The 20380-nt window shown below is 40.8% G+C and overlaps 1 protein-coding gene across 1 annotated transcript in view; it reads right to left on the reverse strand.

The window, feature by feature from the left end:
* Nucleotides 1-20380, reverse strand: part of TC2N (tandem C2 domains, nuclear) — a 591081-nt gene that overhangs the window by 275091 nt on the left and 295610 nt on the right. Inside the window, exon 6 of the mRNA XM_044073626.1 lies at nucleotides 15880-15974. Within this exon, the coding sequence (XP_043929561.1) occupies nucleotides 15880-15974 (95 nt within the window). The remainder of the gene's footprint in view (nucleotides 1-15879; nucleotides 15975-20380) is intronic.

A 20380-nucleotide genomic window follows, 5' to 3' on the forward strand; every position in this document is an offset into this window, starting at 1 on the left:
TATTGGTTCTCAGAAATGTGAAGTTATAAGTATTATGAGGAAATATTTGGTTTTAATAAGTTTATTAATACTGTAATTTAGTTTTTAAGTGTATTATAAGTTTTTATGAGACTAAGACTGAAGTATTTAATGTTTGGTGATGTAGTAAATGCATTGCTTCAGAGAGTGCTAATCTACTTTTTATTAAAATGGCTGTTTGGAGTTTTTTTTTTTTCTGGCGAAGTTCATTACACTGTTTTGAATGAAAGTGCTAATCTATAAATTGCCTGCCTGTGGCTTTCTTCTGGTGCTTAATTCTTTCAATTATTAATTTCTCTTTGCAAATTTGGGAGTTTTGTTTTTGGTTAATGCAGCATTTGGAAAGTAGTTGCAAGTCAGACTGAGCATAGTGGGAGATATCAGTGTGAGACTGTGGTGGCATTATGCGAGCATGAAATTAGGAATTTGTGCAGTTAATGAAGTGTGAATTCAGTTTGCATGCTGTGGTCTAATTTGATATTTCCTTCAGTTGGTTTGCTGGACTGTCCCCTATAATGTCAGTCTTGTAGAAAAGAGCACCTACCAATTGTTGGGGTGACCAGGGCTCAGAGGTGAACTGGATCTCTACTGGGATTATGTCATTACATTTGCTTGATGGCAGAAGGAAACAATAAACCTACCTAGTCTGCCTTTTTAGTGCATTTAACAGTTTATCTCCCCTCCATTCCTATCTTAATCTCTACCCTTTCTCCACTTGTACCTCACCCTTTGAATAGCTATGTGGATTCCCCTCTCAACTACTTATGTGCAAAGACCTCAGAGATGATTAATTAGATAAACTAGAAGAAGGGTCAGAGGTGTAGCCTCCTCCATGTCCTTCCTCCCTCACCCCTCTGTCCTGCTGAGGATGGCACCTTTAAATCCCATAACATGATCTTGTCCACTAATATCATGTCTCTACTGTCTCTTCTGGTTTCAAGTGGAAGCATTCAGGCTCATCAAGTGTCTGGTCTCTGGTCACATTCCTACTTTCCATCCTTTAGATCATTCTAGTGGCTTTACTATGAATATCTTCTCTCATTGTATGATGTTCCAAACTGCACACAGTACACAAGTTGTGTCTGACCAGGACCCTGTTGAGTCAAACCATTACCTTTTTGCCATTAGACTCTGTCTCCATGAGGATACCCCATAAACTTTGTGCTACTGTCATTGCCCTCCACCTCTGTACCTAGGTGGTCCAGTCCAGGTAAGATCAAAACCCTGAATTATTTTCCTGCTTTGCTGTCATCAGTTCCACTCCTTCCATCTGACACTACACAACAGGATTGCTATGGTGTACGTAAAGAAATATGCATTTATTTGCAATGACCATGAAGTGCTATCTTCCTACCTACACCCTAGACTGACCATGAAATGCTACCTTCCTACCTAAACCTTAGACTGACCATGAAAGGCAACCTTCCCACCTACATCCTAGACTGACCATGAAGTGCTACCTTCCTTCCTACACCCTAAACTGACCATGAAGTGCTATCTTCCTACCTACACCCTAGACTGACCATGAAGTGTTACCTTCCTTCCTACACCCAAGACTGACATGACGTGCTACCTTCCTTCCTACACCCTAGATGACCATGAAATGCTACCTTCCTTCCTACACCCTAGACTGACCATGAACTGCTACCTTCCTACCTACACCCTAGAGTGACTGACCATGAACTGCTACCTTCCTTCCTACACCCTAGAATGACCATGAAATGTTACCTTCCTTCCTACACTATAGACTGACCATGAAGTGCTACCTTCCTTCCTACACCCTAGACTGACCATGAAATGCTGCCTTCCTTCCTACACCCTAGACTGACCATGAAATGCTACCTTCCTGCCTACACCCTAGACTGACCATGAAGTGCTACCTTCCTTCCTACACCCTAGACTGACCATGAAGTGCTACCTTCCTTCCTAGACCCTAGACTGACCATAAAGTGCTACCTTCCTTCCTACACCCTAGACTGACCATGAAGTGCTACCTTCCTTCCTACACTTTAGACTGACCATGAAATGCTACCTTCCTTCCGACACCCTAGACTGACCATGAAATGCTACCTTCCTTCCTACACCCTAGACTGACCATATAGTGCTAACTTCCTTCCTACACTATAGACTGACCATGAAGTGCTACCTTCCTTCCTACACCCTAGACTGACCATGAAGTGCTACCTTCCATCCTACACCCTAGAATGACCATGAAGTGCTACCTTCCTTCCTACACCCTAGACTGACCATGAAATGCTACCTTCCTTCCTACACCCTAGACTGACCATGAAATGCTACCTTCCTACCTACACCCTAGACTGACCATGAAATGCTACCTTCCTTCCTACACCCTAGACTGACCATGAAGTGCTACCCTCCTTCCTAAACCCTAGTCTGACCATGAAGTACTACCTTCCTTCCTACACTCTAGACTGACCATGAAGTGCTACCTTCCTACCTACACCCCAGACTGACCATGAAGTGCTACCTTCCTTCCTAAACCCTAGTCTGACCATGAAGTACTACCTTCCTTCCTACACTATAGACTGACCATGAAGTGCTACCTTCCTTCCTACACCCTAGACTGACCATGAAATGCTACCTTCCTTCCTACACCCTAGACTGATCATGAAGTGCTACCTTCCTTCCTAAACCCTAGTCTGACCATGAAGTACTACCTTCCTTCCTACACTCTAGACTGACCATGAAATGCTACCTTCCTTCCTACACCCTAGACTGACCATGAAGTGCTACCTTCCTTCCTACACCCTAGACTGACCATATAGTGCTAACTTCCTTCCTACACCCTAGACTGACCATGAATTGCTACCTTCCTCCTAGACCCTAGATTGACCATAAAGTGCTACCTTCCTTCCTACACCCTAGACTGACCATGAAGTGCTACCTTCCTCCTAGACCCTAGACTGACCATAAAGTGCTACCTTCCTTCCTACACCCTAGACTGACCATGAAATGCTAACTTCCTACCTACACCCTAGACTGACCATGAAATGCTACCTTCCTTCCTACACCCTAGACTGACCATGAAATGCTACCTTCCTTCCTACACCCTAGACTGACCATGAAGTGCTACCTTCCTTCCTATACCCTAGACTGACCATAAATTGCTACCTTCCTTCCTACACCCTAGACTGACCATGAAGTGCTTCCTTCCTTCCTACACTTTAGACTGACCATGAAATGCTACCTTCCTACCTACACCCTAGACTGACCATGAAATGCTACCTTCCTTCCTACACTTTAGACTGACCATGAAATGCTGCCTTCCTTCCTACACCCTAGAATGACCATAAAGTGCTAACTTCCTTCCTACACCCTAGACTGACCATAAAGTGCTACCTTCCTTCCTACACCCTAGAATGACCATGAAGTACAACCTTCCATCCTACAACCTAGACCGACTATGAAGTGCTACCTTCCTACCTACACCCTATACTGACCATGAAGTGCTACCTTCCTTCCTACACCATAGACTGACCATGAAGTGCTACCTTCCTTCCTACACCCTAGACTGACCATAAAGTGCTACCTTCCTTCCTACACCCTAGACTGACCAGGAAATGCAACCTTCCTGCCTACACCCTAGACTGACCATGAAGTGCTACCTTCCTTCCTACACCCTAGACTGACCATGAAGTGCTACCTTCCTTCCTACACTTTAAATTGACCATAAAATGCTACCTTCCTTCCGACACCCTAGACTGACCATGAAATGCTACCTTCCTTCCTACACCCTAGACTGACCATATAGTGCTAACTTCCTTCCTACACCCTAGACTGACCATGAAGTGCTACCTTCCTTCCTACACCCTAGACTGACCATGAAGTGCTACCTTCCATCATACACCCTAGAATGACCATGAAGTGCTACCTTCCTTCCTACACCCTAGACTGACCATCAAATGCTACCTTCCTACCTACACCCTAGACTGACCATGAAGTGCTACCTTCCTTCCTAAACCTGAGTCTGACCATGAAGTACTACCTTCCTTCCTACACTCTAGACTGACCATGAAGTGCTACCTTCCTACACCCTAGACTGACCACAAAATGCTTCCTTCCTTCCTACACCCTTGACTGACAATGAAATCCTACCTTACTTTCTACACCTTAGACTGACCATGAAATGCTACCTTCCTACCTACACCCTGGAATGACCATAAAATGCAACCTTCCTTCCTACACCCTAGACCCCCCCCCCATCCTCCATAGCTGTAATTATGTTTGAATATCCAGCAAAAAGGTTGATCCTGTTCTCTTTAACCTCAGATGTGTTTGCATCACATTCACTGAGGAGTACTGCACCCAGGACAGACCTTGCAGGCCCCCCCCACTGGTTACATTTTTTATTCTTGACATTGTCTCTGTCACTGCAGTCCTCGGTGATCCATGCAGCTATCTGGTTTCTCAGTCTTGCCCCCCCAGTTCCTATCAGCCTCATGTGTGGGACTGAGTCAAAGGCTTTCCTCAAGATGTGGTAGACCATATCTACAGTTACTTTCCTATCATGTTCACCTATAAACCACTCATAAATCTGGATCAGATTTGACTGACAGCACCTTCTGGCTATGAATCCATGTTGGTTGCTCTCCACTAGATTGTTGCCTCCAGAAAAGCCGCCAACCTTCCACTTAGCATTCTGTCCATTATTTTCTCTGATACTGCTGTTAAGCTAACAGTTTTGAAGTAAATGTTTGCGCTTCTTTCTTGTACAGCATCTGCTGTGTTTATCTACACTGGATCATATAACTGTAGTATAGTTATGCGCTGTTCGTTTGCTGAAATCAAGAAATGTAACTCTACAATAAAATGCGAAAAAAAATTCCTCTGCACCCTCAAGTGGGGAGAGTTGTCTCCTCTCATTTCCTTATATACATACATCAACTCCTTGGTTGCATAAGAGTGGGGAAAAGGGAAAACATCACTGCAGACTCTGAAAGCTTGCACAGGTAAAGTGCATATGGTTTAAGGAGCTGCAATCAAAGATACCTTATGCAAAGCTTCTCAATGTGGATACACTTGTCAGAGTATAAGACAACGCCGCTGCTATATTTCACTCCTCTGGCAAAAATGCAATCTACTAGTCATCTGTTGAAGATCTCTGTCAAGAGGTCTAACAGCACACTGGCCAAATTTCTGTGGAGACTGGGAAGTAGTCTATTTGACCCTTGTGCTTTATCTTGTCGAAGAGCACTCCTAATGCCAATCAGGCTGTCAGTAGTAGACATGCTTCACCCAGTGCTGGATCCAGTATGAGGTGACCTAGGCAGTCGCCTAGGGCCTGCTGGCTAGGAGGGGACCCCACTGGCTGGGAGGGGACCTGCTAGCTGGGGGGGGGGGGGGGTTGCTGCAACATTTACTCATTAATAAAAAAAATTACATGTCTTCTTCAAGGGTGTTCTTCTTCAAGAACACCATCTGTGTCACAGATTTACATCCATGCGTGCATCGACACACGCACACCTACTGTTACTTTTTATTTTGTTTACACGCACACCTTACTGTTACTTTTTATTTTGTTTACACGCACACCTACTGTTACTTTTTATTTTGTTTACACGCACACCTACTGTTACTTTTTATTTTGTTTACACGCACACCTTACTGTTACTTTTTATTTTGTTTACATGCACACCTACTGTTACTTTTTATTTTGTTTACACGCACACCTACTGTTATTTTTTATTTTGTTTAAACGCACACCTACTGTTACTTTTTATTTTGTTTACACGCACACCTTACTGTTACTTTTTATTTTGTTTTCTTTTTTTGTCTGTGTGTGGAATTTAACTACATAACATTTGCAAGGAATTTAAATACACAGCATTTCTGCCACCTGCAGAGCAAAACTATGAATGTATCAGTAAGTTTCTTCCTGTTACAAATGAAAGATGATGATGTGTGTGTGTGTGTGTGTGTGTGTGTGTGTCTGTGTGTGTGTGTGCGTGTAAAATGTCCTGGTTAGGAATGACAGGTTAATTAATTGAACTAGGCTCAAAACCTGCACCTTGGTTACATGAGATAAGAGTCTGAATCCTCTACACCAATTAACTCAGTGCACTTTCAAGGAATTGTGAATTTTTCAGTACATTTTCAAGCAATTGTGAGCTTCAGTGCATTTTCAAGAAATAATGAGCTTCAATGGAAGAGAACTTTACTGCTGCTCTTGCTAAGTCTGTTTTCAATGTGCAACTGTTTTGTTTAACAAATGGCTATCACTATGTCATAGAGCTTGAAAGCAGTGTTAGTAGTACAACAGGTAGCATACTTGCTTTTGATGCAGAAGGCTGTGGGTTCTACTCCCACACCATGTAGATGGATTGCTTACACTGTGTTATACCTTTAGTGGGGGGTGGAGGTGCTGCAGCACTACATGTGTCCTCCTTTGGATTAGATGCCTAGTATGAACCTGTTAATTGCTTCATAGTTCATAGTTCATAGGTTTATATGCCATCCATTTCCTACTGCAACATTATCATCTTACCATTTTTTAATATAACAGACAATTTATTCTTTAAGGGCAGGATGTACTGAAGTTGTAGATGAAACAGTGAAATATAAAGTTTTTTTTGCTAACAGCAACCTCTTCATTAGTTACAGATTGCTTTAATGTGGAATTATTCAGACGAGTTAATTCTGCAGAGACTGTGCATATTGACTGACATTGGTGGATTGTAATGACAGAAGTTTGAGTGGCCTTTTATGGCTGAAATTTTCTGAAATGGGCAGCTTTGTCATTATTGTTTCATGTATTTTGTTTAATTCTTTATTAGAAAAATGCTCAAAACAACAAATTTAAAACACACTGTAACAACTGGTGCTGTATAATACAAGGAATACAATTTAATACAACCAGGAAGGTGAATCAAATAACACATGCATGTATGCATGGTCCTAAAAATGTGTGCAAGGGGCCTATGGTTTGAAAACAGTCCATAGGAAAATGTAATACACACTGGCCAGTTACATTTTCTTTGACTGTAGGTTTCAATGCCATTTCAATGAATGTGCGTTTCAAGGGCAGAGATATTTACTATTAATAATAAGTTTGTTTTCATTGTGAGACTGTATTGTTTTTGTTTAGCAAATGTCTTTTCAGTGTTTGTTTTATAAAATTTGAAATACAAAGTTTTAAATTAAATCCAAATATTTGTAATCATTGTAGAAGTAAAGCAGAAAAAAGTATGCACATTGACAGGTTTGAACACTGTTTTTGGTAACTGGGGAGAAATAGCCAAGTAATGAGACACTGGAATGGCTGGCGGGGAGGTGGGCTGCTGATGGTGAGCTGCTGTGTGTGTATGAGGGGTGTAGGGGGAGCTACTGTGGGTGTCTGTGTGGGATGCCCGATCCCTTACCATGCATAGGGCCCCATTTGACCATGATCCAGCTTTGGCTGCACCCATCACACACAGCATGAGCTAGACACGTGGACCTACACATGCCAAGGCACTTAAATGTAACCTTCCTAAGCCCCAAAAACCTCCTAAATGAAGCATACATGACAGATGGCTTCAGCAGCTCCAAATGCACTCTTTTAAAGCAACACCCATATCAGCACATAAAGCCACATCTCATGGTGACTGTACTTTTAAGCCCATAAGACAAGCCCCTGCACAAGCCAACATTCTGGTCATTGGAGACTCCATTTAGAGACACACTGATGTCCCTCTCACCAGACATTGTAAGGAGAAAGAAAATTACTGTCAGTTGCTAATCACGGACCAGGATCTGCCATATTACACACACTTTCATGCCACTGGACCACAAATACCAGTACGGCTGAGTCATAGTCCATGTGGGTGTAAATGACCTGAGACATACCTCACAGGTATCAATGTGATTCTGTCATAGTACATGTGGGTGTACCTCTCTAGACAATATGAAGAGAGACATCATGGAGCTCTACGAATACGTGTTCCAGGGTGGTATGAGCCTAGCATTGATCAGCCTTGCACCTTCTCCAAGAATTAGTTTATGAAACAAACATAACTGATTTGAAAACTTGGCTTAGCTTCTGGGATCGTTCTAATGGGGTGCAATATTTGTCAGCATGGAAGGAGATGGCCAACATGATCATGCTGCTTTGCCAGGGATGGTCTGCACCTCTCACCTGTAGGCTTTTGAATACTGGATAAAACATTGTCCACTCCCATACTGCCTTTTTAGTCAATGCCAACCTGACAATTCTTCTGATCTAGCAAATCAAAACCAAGAAAATCCAAGTGTGTTACTGCTCAATGCTAGATGTCTAAGCAAGAAACTCCACTTCTTACAAACTCTTCTCACCCCAGGGAAAGCCAACGTCTGTGTAGCCACTGAGATATGGTTTAAAGCCATGGAAAGCACTCCAGTACTGCAAGGCTATGATACCTCCCACACAGTTAGAACAGCTTCTACACAGGAATGAACTAAATGTGGAGGTGTCTCACTTTATATAAAAAATAAATACACCTCAATGCCGGTCAAACAGGATGATCCACTTGAGCTTCTCCAAGTTCAAATCACCCTAGGCAAAATCCCATACCACTTCCTTGCAAGTTTTATGAGCCCCTCTGTTACCCAGGTAACCCATAACATGCATTTCAGTTTACTGGGGACATTGAGCACCCAACCCAATAACATACTCATGAGTGACTTTAATTACTCCATTATTAACTGGAAATTATATACAATACCAAATGTGAAGACAGAGATTTCTGGACTTTGTAAACAGAAACTCCCTGGACCAGGTTGTCAATATGCTGATCAGGACTACAAACATAGTATTTATTTATTTATTATTTATTTATTTACATTTGTTAACCGGGTAGAGTCCAACTGGGCCAAGGAGCTCATTTACAGTGGACACCCGGGGAGCAAAATCTCCACATTGAAACTCTGGTCCTCACTAATATGGGAGTGCGCTACACACCCCTTAGTGTTCTGTCTGGTAAGGCTAGACCACAAAACTGTCATCTTTGAAATAAAAATAAAACCCAGAACCACAGCTAACCCTGGAACATTCAGGAACTATTCTAAGGCTAACTTTCCATTATTATGTGATAACCTGGCAAAAATTCAAACTCCTTAAACCTTGAGAACACTATTCCCTATGAGGCACTGTTCACAGGAACCCTATACAAGCATGTTGACAGCTGCATAGATGCAGCTGTACCCATCAGGAAAAAGCACAGAACTAAGTCAAAAAATAAGTCACCCTGGTGGAATCACAACATCAATAGACTATATAACAGAAGGAAGAAAATCATCGCAAAAATTTGGAGGTGTACCACCTAGAGAGATAGAAGCTCTCTCTCTAAACTTTTGTTCCGCCCTTTTTCTTTCTGTTATGTATATATATGGTAGTAAGGAAATCATTCCACACTGTGCAACCTATAAACAAAGGTATGCCATCTAGGTCCAAGCAGATCACACTTCCACTCTATTCAGCATTCATCAGACCTATCATTGAGTACAGTGACCTATTTGGTATGTACCTAACCAAGCACATTCAACAACTGGGACATTCACACAGGTTCCTCAATTAAAGAATAGAAGGTGTTAATAGAGTGTCCTGTGCAGACAGTCTCAGAGACCTATCCTTGCATTGTATTTCCTACAGGCTGTTGAGGGGAGATCTATGCTTGGCATACAATGCACAGTTGGACCCTACTCTGATGGACCTCCTGCATATCCACAAAGCAAACAGCACCAGAGTTACCAATTCTAAGGACTTAAAGCTTGCCTGTGTGTAAACAGAATCTGGTGCAGAGACAGGTAAGTGTCCCAAAGACTATGACTCTGGAAGAGGCTCCCCCTCCATGTGAAGCAGAGTTCCTCCCTAAACCCATTCAAGTGTAACTTGCCTAACTGTATGGGGAACAGAAAATTTGTCCCTGGTTTGGTAACTATGTCTCTAAGGGCCATAGGCAGCCTATAAATGGTTCATCTCCCAGGCTCCTCCTTATACTACCAGGGTCACCAGTACTTGTCAGAGATTTGGGGTGCATGATTAGTCTTGAAAAGACCCCAATGGTCATTAGCCTATTACACATCTATGAACCTATATGTCCAGTCCACACCGTCTCCCCCTCCATCCTGGTACCTTCCTATTGTTCTCCCAGTCTGCCCTGCTTTCTTCCCAGCATGGCACCCTCCCCTTCTGCCCTTTTATGAAGGCCAAAGCATTCAGTACCACTGTTGTTTTAAGTGACTGCTCTGTCATCCTTGGCACTATCAGGCAGCTTTTGTTCCTCTCTTCCTTCTTTCTGTCATGTATCTAAAAAAGCCACTGTTTCACATCTCTAGGTTATTTGTACTTCAAAAATAAGGGCTAAAAACTTTATGGGAATGTAAGGCTAGACTTCTAGCAATCCTAATGGATCAACAGGCTAGTAAGTATCCATTAACCTAAGCAATTATGAATATACTTTATAGAAGCCTTCTTGAAGTTCTCCAGTACAAGGCTATTACACTAATACACAAAAGGTGTCTCAGCCCTTGAAAACTGTTGCATTAACTTTAGTAAGAAACTGTGTTACAGATTACTACTTGTAAACAGTTTAATGCAGATATTTTCAATAACAGATAGAAAATAACAGTCTTGCAAGACTTTTGCACATTCTAGGCAACCTGCAAGTTGGACAGACAGACTAGACACTTTGTTTCTGATATGAGAAGGTGAACTAAGGTACAGTTTTGTCAGAATCTCACCATTAAAGTAGATGTAATTGACCAGACTGAAGGTTTGTGAAGATTGGAGAAGCATAGAAAAGAGATGGGATAGGTAGGTAGGCAGTTGCAATATTTTTCTAGCACAGTCGTTCAGCTAAAGTTTTATCACTGTTTAATTTCTCCAAGTCTTCTGGGTTTCTAATACTTTGATGTGAACGGACCCCATTCTTAGGTCAGTGTATGATTAAAATTCAGGAAATTAGTATTATTTCAGTCATTGATGTTAACCAAAAGTGCTCTTCATAGTGCCCACAATGTGCCCAGACCTGACTCCTTCTGCAGTTCATATGGAGTTACATGTATCAGCAGCATATCTAAATATGACTGTAGACTCATTTTTATGACATTCATTACTCCTGCTTCTATTGGAACGGTCTGGGGATCTTTTCTTACACATTGCTATTGTTTCTGCCTGCAAATCCTCACACTTGATGACTATGTGTGTATCTGTACATAAGACACTGTACTCTCTAGGTTTGCGTCTCGTTCTGCTTTGAAATCTTCTGCCCATTTTTCTGCTGTTTCATTGGCTGAAAGCAGGAATTGGACGTGGGCAAAGCAGGAATCTTTTTTAATCCTTAAAAATGACAATATACAGTCACTCAGGAAACTTTTCTTTATTTAATTTAATGTTGTGGCTGATCCCTCCTGCCAACATGGCATCCTAGGCAACTGCCTAGGTCATCTACTGCTGGATCCAACCCTGACTTTGGCACTAATCAATTGTCTGTGTCAGACTTTCCTGTAAGATTTTGGCATCTTGGTGGGATTTATGACTGCTCCTAGTTTGCAATCATCTACAAACTTGGTCATCCAGAGAACCTTGAATTGTTTTGACTTCCAAGAAGTAAATGCCAAAGAGGATCAGACACAGCACAAAGCCTCAAGGAACTTTGCTTGTGACCGGCCTCTTTGTGGTGATGGCCTCTCCAATCCTAACTTTCTGGATCCTCCCTGTGAGCTCGCTGGCTATTCAGCATGTTATACAAGGGTTAATGCTCAATTGTGTGAGTTTGTTAACAATACCTGAGTGAGGTACTGTGTCACATGCCTTAGCCAGGTCAAGGTAGGCAGTATGCACGTTTTTTCCCTCATCCTTTGCCGAGGTGATCTTCTCAAAAAAGTCAATCAGGTTTAGGCATTACTTGCCTTTGCTAAAACCAAACTAGGTTAGGTCTATTTTCTGCAGGTTTCCTATGTCATTGTTAATCAATTCCATGATAATTTGTTCCATGGCTTTGCATATGAGACTACTCAAAGTAATGGTTCTGTAGTTCCTGGGATCCGTTGATGGTCCACCCTTATGCAAAGGGATAACTGTTGCAGTCCCTCATTCCCATGGCATGAAGCATGATTGGAGCCTGTAGCTGAATAGTAGCTCCAGTGACCCTGATAGGGAGTATTTCAGGCTGTTCGGGATGCATCCTAGAAAACTACTGGGACCAATTAAGGCTGTGTTTTTGGCCTTAGGCACAGCCAGGACCTGCTTCCTGCTGACAGTTGGAGGGATTATGGTTGATATTTCATGGAGGATGACTGAAGTTGGTGCTGAATTTGTCAACCAGTAGATTTGCTATATCTCCAAGCTCCATTAACGATAAGTTCAGCACACTGCCGTGTGCCATTTTTGAGGTTTCTGATATAACAGAAGGACTTATGATTGCCCTTGGCCTAGGAAACATTCTTACCTCACGGCTGGCTTTCTTGAACTTAATTAGCCTTCTTATTTCTCTATTTAGTTTATAACCACGGTGGTGCAGAGGTTAGCACTGTCGCCTCACAGCAAGAGGTTCTTCCATTCGATTCTCGGCTGGAGTGCCTTCTGTGTGGAGTCTGCATGTCCTTCCCATGGTCAAGTGATGTTTAAAGACATGCAGGTAGGTGTGTGCATGAATGGGTGTGCCTTCCTTGAAGGTTGGGCATTAGGCTGGCAACTCGGCACCATAAAAATCCACTGCCAATCATTAGTGGACTGGAGTTCCGCTGTGGTGACCCCTAACCAGGAAAAGCCGAAATACATTACTATTTCTCTATTTAGTTTGATGAGAGTTTTTGGGGTGTTACACATTAATTTTAGCTATGATTTTTTTTGTTGTTGTACAACCTGTTTAATTTAGGATTCCACCAGGGTGGTTTGTCTTTAGGGTTTGTTTTGGGCTTATTTCTTGTAGGTACAGCAGCCTCTAGGCAACCACTGACATGATTGTACAGAGTTTCTGTGAACAAGTTTCCATAGATTGCACCATTATCTTGGTTTGGAACGGCTTAGAATTTTGACAGATTTAGCTTAGAAAAATGATAGTTTGCTATTAAGTAGTTTCCAACTGTTACAGGGCTTGCTGGGGTTACTGGATTGACTTTAATTTTGAAGCTGACATTTTGTGAGCTAACCTTTCCAGAGAGGATATGACACTTGGGGGGAGCAGCATTCTTCCACATTTGTGAGTACCAGTTCCAATATGTTTATACCTCTAGTGAACATTTGCACTATCTGGTCTAGGGTGTTAGTGTTTATAAAAACTAGAAATCTCTGAGCCTGCAAATTTGAGGCTGTATAGGATTCCAAGTTTATAGAAAAGTAATGCTTGAGTCTGCTACCCTGCTATTTGGTCAAATGGTGCTTAACATACTACAGCTCCGGAAAGGCAACTGACCATTATCTTCTCTTTGTTCAGCATAGTGAGTGAGGTATCAGTATGTCATACAATGGAGTACACTATGAACAGAGTCCTGGGTAGTGTGATGGCTTGCCTTATGGCCTTTGCATTTGAGGCACTTCATGTTGTGGTTTTATGTGTAGAGTTAGGTGCAGCTTCTGTTGAGTGCCTTTAAGTTTTCTAAGGATAATTTGTGCAGGTGACATGTCTGGGAAGTCTTTTGGGTTTGGGCAGGTTGCGTTTTTTAAGTACCTCAGCATAAATTGGTCTACGTGAGGGGTGTGCACTGTGTGTGGTGGGTGTAATGTGTGTGTTTCTGACAACAATTATGTGTGCTTGTATGAAAGAGTTTTGCCTACAGTGATATTGTGTATATACATCTCCTTTGTACCATATCTATTTCTTTAAGGATTAAGTGGCTATCAGTGAATATGAGACAGTTGCTACATTGTTGCAAGATGCCCAAGACCACCAAGTGGTTGCCGAGAAATTGTGAAAGAGCATATCTGTGATGTCATGTCCCTTATTAGGTGAGCTACAAGGGTGTGGTGCATGAGGGGTTAATAAAGGGCTATCTAAGGATGCTTTTGGGATTTGACATTAAATGAGGCAATGTAACGCTAAATTTAAGTGCGGTACTCTGCACTGTGCAAAGCTAGATGCTCTCTACTTCATATATCACAAAGTGGTTTCTCTACAATAACTGAGTTATCACGTAACATTTCAGAGGAGGTTTTATAGGGAAAATTTACCACCTAGGTATCTAAGTGTCTGCATCCATACAGGGCACTGATAACTGCTGCTGTGCGATGAACAGCTCCACTCAAATGTGCCAAGTTTATAGTAGCACTGCTATCACAGACAGCTGGCTAGTAAGCCTTCTGGTAATAAAACGACTGCACTCACAGCTTTCCCAAGTGTTTCCCAACTCAGACAAACCAGGTCACTGCCTAGCACTGCCACTACTTGGAAAGATCACACCCTTCTTAGAATAAAAAATAAGAAGGCTGCTTGAAAGTGTACAACTACTACAATCACTTAAACTAACAAGCTAGAGAAAGCAATTTCACAGTGATTAATCCAAGAGATAGAACAATTTGAGGCAAATGCACTGCTTTTAGTTATAAGTGCAGATAAATGTACAAAAAGTAAAAAAAAAAATGTCCATCAAGTAAAATAATCTTAGTAAGTGCATTTTGCCAATTAAAGTACTTAGCTTTTGCCTGGATGGCAAATGTGAGGATGCCAAGTGTTAAGAAATAAGCCATGAGCTGCGCAAACATGCCAAATTTATACTAGTATCGAAATCGCACCAAACTGTCTATTAAGCCTTCTGACCAATAAAACGACCACACTAGCAGCTTTCCCAAGTGTTTCCCAACACAGTCAGACCAGGCCACCACCTACTGCCACTAAATGGAAAGATCCCAGTCTTATTAATGTAAGTACGTGAGAAGGATTGCTTGAAATCGTATTGCTAGCACAGTCACTTAAACAAACAAGCTAAATAAAGTGATTTCAGAGTGATCAGACCAACAGCAAGAACAGTTTGAGGTAAAAGTATAAATAGGTTCATAGGTAGGTACTAGGCTATTAGCCCTAGGGCCTATACAAGCCTAGCCAAAAATGCAGGTAAATGCACAAAAAGTAAAAAAAAAAGGCCATATTATATATATATATATATATATATATATATATATATATATATATATATATGTGTGTGTGTGTGGGTCTAGGACACATACTCGACTGGCATGTGTCCGAATCACAAAACATCGAACACACATACATGAAAGCGTGTAACATCGAAAAACGCTTCCGTGTATGTGTAGTTCAAAAAAAAAATCTACGTTTCTGCAGGGGGGCGACCCCCCAACACCCCCCTACTTTAATATTCTCACTCCGAGATTGCACTACAGTGGGGAAAAGGGAATTTTCCCTTACCCGCACTGTAGCCCGATCTATGAAACAGGCGCACATACACGAAAGTGCTTTTCGATGTTAAGCGCTTTCATGTATGTATGTATGTTCGATGTTTTGTGATTCGGACATATGCTAGTCGAGCATGTGTCCGGATCCCATATATAAATATATATATATATATATATATATATATATATATATATATATATATATATAAATTCACACACACACACACACACACACACACATATATATATATATATATATATATATATATATATATATATATATATATACATATAAATATATATAAACTTTAGTACTATGCAAGTTCCAATGCCATATTTTTCTGTGACCATGGAAACAGCAGCTGGTCTCTGAACTCTGGTGCACTACATAGAAGTAATCTTTTGTCTGTTGTGTTTTTCCTAGTCAACAACCCTAAAATAAGAAAAAACAAAATAATACAACAAACATATATACCACAACGATTTCCTCTGATTGCAGGTAACTTATAAACCATGTAAGAGAATGATGACCCTACCTGTACGACAGTGATCCAGACCTGTTCGAGTGAAGAATTGTAGCACAGCCTCACATTCAGCTTCCCCAGCTCTCTCTCATCGCCTGAGGATGTTACTGTATTAAGAAAAAAAAAGAAGAAATAACTGTACATTCTCCATTCTAATGCACGCAGTTCAAAGGTCATTAGATTGCATGCATGTCAAAATTCACTTTTGCAGCTGTTAACCTTTCCTCTTGCTAAATGTATCGAAGTACCCCAGTGGGCACAATTCTGTACTTATTTTCTGATCGGATCACTGGGCCAAATGCCATTCAAACTGACAGATAATCTAATCAATTCACGCTACTAATGTTACAGCATTAAAACTTGCATTCCTTGTAGAGAGGTAACCAGAACACAAGATGTCGATACATCATAGTGATAATTACAATACCAATGATTTTTTCAGCTAAATATAGTATTATATAACAGAAATACATTTATTAGTAATATTTTCCTGCATGATTTACTGAAAACATGATACCATTACAAACAGAAAACCAAAAATATTTTTACTGCATGGGAGAAAGGCACTGCTGATAGTCCTTGGAGTTATACATTTTCTACCGACTTTTTGGTGCCACTTTCTGTCTTACTGAAGGTATGAATGTAAGAATTTGAAAAGATATACATGAAGAAAAAAATACACATGGTAATCTCGTGTGGATGAAGACTTCCATAAACAGTGCTAATACCTACCTCAAGATTCATTGGTGCTTAAAATGGGATTCAGTTAATAGCAGTCATTAGCTGGAATTGAGTACCATTTTTACATTTCAGCATGCTTACTTTGCAGTAATTTGTGCAACAACGGTATGAAACATACCAACCCATAACTTTATTGGGAAGACACAAACTGGGCAGCTGGAAACTGAGAAAAGTTTGTGGTTAAAAAGAACAAGATTCACTTTATGGTTTGATGGCTGACCGCTAATTGTGTCTTGACTTTGGCCATTTCTCTGACTCTTGCCTTATACCTTGCAGTCTTTTAAACAGCATTTAGAGAGAATGTTTTTAATTTTTTTTTTTTTGGGGGGTGAAATAGGTGCTACTGTGATAAATTAAAATAAATTAAATAAATACTGTGATAATTAAAGAATACTTGCAGACAGGCAACTGTCATGCATCACAATCTTGCACAAAGTGAACCTTAAAACATGCAGAAATATGCTAATTATATATGCAAATATACAGGTTTCAGTATATGTCTACCCATGACTACAAGGTGTAGGCAGGATTTTTGGAAGTATATTTGGAACTGAACATCAGTTTCTAGAACGTAGCTCCCTCTAAGTGTGGACCATTTCACCCAAGACAATGCTTGCTTCTGGACAGCATACCCTTAAAACACACACACAAAAAGAAGCAGCAAACCCTTTTAGCCATCCTGGAATTCTGAAAAAAAAAAGACTGTCTAATGAAATCTATAACTTAAAATAAAAGCATGGTAAATATGTCAGGATTTTCGCAAATATCACAAAATAAGCAAACAAAAAGAAAAGCAAACCCCCAAAAAGAGAGGTATGCCATGTACAGTGTATGACTACAAAATGCTCATTGATTGTTTTTGACTGTCTCATAAATCAATCTAATAGCAAGAGTTTCTGTATAATTGTTATAAGAGCTTTTCTCCCTGGACCTCCACTGAAAAATGGACTTGTGTCCTTTTGGAGAAATCCAGTTGTTGTTGTTGTTTGTCTTTTGGCTTTTCCCGGTTAGGGGTTGCCACAGCGGAACTCCGGTCCGCTAATGATTGGCAGTAGATTTTAACGAACGCCGAGGTGCCAGCTCGACGTCCAACCTTCAACGAAGGCACGCCCATTTACTCATATCTTTCGAATGCCCATCCAACCGCAGGGACGACATGCAGACTCCACACAGAAGGCACTCCTCGCACTCCAGCCGAGAATCGAACGGGAGAACCTCTTGCTGTGAGGCAACAATGCTACCGCTGTACCACTGCGGCTATATCCTTTTGGAGAAATCCAGTAAAAGCAAATAAATAACTGAAAACCAAGAGTTAAATATTCAATATCTACTTGATGTTAAGCTTAGAATTAGTTGCAGAGGCTTTTCTTGGGTGCTGCTTTGACAGTCTGATTGAGGAATGGATGTACTGGACTGCAGAAACTGCTTAATGTTAACCAAGAATTCATTATTAGTATGCAAAGGAAGCTCTATCTGTCAGGATACAAGTCCATTTTATTTCTGGAGGCCAAAAATGGGAATTCACTTTGCGGTCAGTGAACTTACTGAATTCCTAGTGTTTTCTCTTTACTACTACCTTCCAGCTTTAAGAATAACTACAGTTTTGCATTTCAGGTGGAAACTGGATAGAAATTTCAGTACTCTGTGTCCATTCTTTTGTATTTTCAGTATTTTCACTTACCTTTCTATAGTAAACAGCTGTAAAGTGCATGTAATGATCTTTTAGAATTTCCCATCACTGTTATTGATTAATACGTGCTTGGACACAGCATATTTTCAAAAGAGACTGCCACAGTCAGACATTTTATTTCCTCTGACCTGCAGCAACTGTGTACTTTGAAGTGCTGAAGTTACTGGTGCAGGTGCTAAGCTACCTGCCTGGAGAATGTGTGGACACTAACCACAGAACAAACATGCCATTTGTTATTAATTTTGCTCACCATTTTTAAAAAGGTTAATTATCTACATGGTACAGATCATTGAACTAGGCCTCATTGTATCTGTACTCCTAGCTTCCAGACTTTCTGTTTTGTAAACTATGTCATATATTTAGAATTCTTATAGTCAAATGAAAAGTACTGTTTCATGTTCTACCAGGGTATCACTTGCTGTTAGACATAGATTTTGCATTACCACCCCTACAATCTTTGATCCATCTGAAGTCTTCATCATAAGTTTTCACAAGGACCAACTCACCACAATGTGAAATGCCCTGTCACATACAACGGTAGGTGGTCCCAGAATCATCCTAGTCACATCTGTCAAACTCTTAGGACAAGAAATCTGGACAAAGCCTAAAATAATGAGGGAACAAAGGGCCACAAATAGTGACTGATCTAAATATTGTTCTTATAAACGTAGAAAGTTGCTAGACTCACAGGATTTGTCTTATCATGTATTTTTTGAAGGATATGAAGTCTGAAACGCAAATGTGTGTCAATATTTAGTGACTTCAATCCTCAGTCATTTGTCAAGAAACCACAAATTTTGTGGGGAAAAGACCAAAAAAAAAATGAGGCAAAAGTATAGACATTCTGCAAAAATCTGAACAGTTGAGAGGTATGCTCCTAGTTAATTTCCATTGTCAGCTACATGCAGTGAGCGACTTGTCTGTTTAATTAACTCATCCAAATCCATTTTGTCAATTTCTTTTTCAAGTGTGATTAAATTAAAACAAAACAAGTTTTTCTATGAGAAGAGGAGCTCTCTAAATCATCCACATTATCTGCTGATTCAAGTGATTAGGGAAACATCACAGGTCCATAGGTGTTTACTAGGCTAATAACCACAAGCATTTTTAAGCCTAGCCATGCATCTCAAATCTCTGACAAGTTCTGATACCCTTGATAAGTGTAAGCAGGGGCTTGGCAGATAACCTGTGTCCATTAGAGACATAGGTGCCAAACCAGGGATGAAATTTCTGTTCCCCATCCAATTATTCAAGTTACACTTTAATTGGGTTAGGGAGGAACTCTGCTTCACATGGACGGGGAGCCTGTTCCAGAGACGGGGTAGTATCTAGGATACATACCTACCTCTCCAGCAGGTCCTATTTATATCACAGGCAATGTTTAAGTCTTTAGAATGGGTAATTCTGGTGCTGTTTGTTTTGTGGATATGCAGGAGGTCCATCAGGGTGGGGTCTGACAATGCCTTGTATGTCAGTCATAGATCTCCGTTCAACAACCTGTAGGAGACAGAATACAAGAATAGGGCCTTGAGGTGGTCTGCATAGGACATGTTACTTATGCCTTGTATTCTTTTAGTGATGAATCTCTGTGGACATTCAAATTGTTGGATATGCCTGCTTAGGAACATATCAAATGGAGTACTGCACTCTATGATAGGTCTAATAAATGCTGAATACGGTGGAATAATGACTTCCTTGGACCTAGATGCCATACCTTTGTTTATAAGTTACATAAAATAGAATGATTTCCTCACTATTGTAGACACTTGATGGTCAAAGGCTAGATTGCTGTTTGTATGTGTCCCTAAGTCCCTGTCTATTGAGTCAACTCTTAGGGGTGTATTGTTAATATGATAGTTACCAGGGGTGGATGACTTCCTGAAGGATGCTATTATGCATTTCTTGGCATTAGTTTTAGTCCATGGCTCTGATACCAGTTATTTGTCGACATCAGCACTTCCTGGAGAACATTTGTGTCAGTGTAGGATTCATTGGCAGCTCCTAATTTGCAATCATCTGTAAATGTAATCAGCCACAGACCACTGACATTGGCCTTGACTTCAGAGAAGTAAATGCCAAAAA

This window comes from Protopterus annectens, chromosome 6.part0, assembly GCF_019279795.1.
Source record: "Protopterus annectens isolate FY-2018-M chromosome 6.part0, PAN1.0, whole genome shotgun sequence".
NCBI classification, from domain to species: Eukaryota; Metazoa; Chordata; order Ceratodontiformes; family Protopteridae; genus Protopterus; species Protopterus annectens.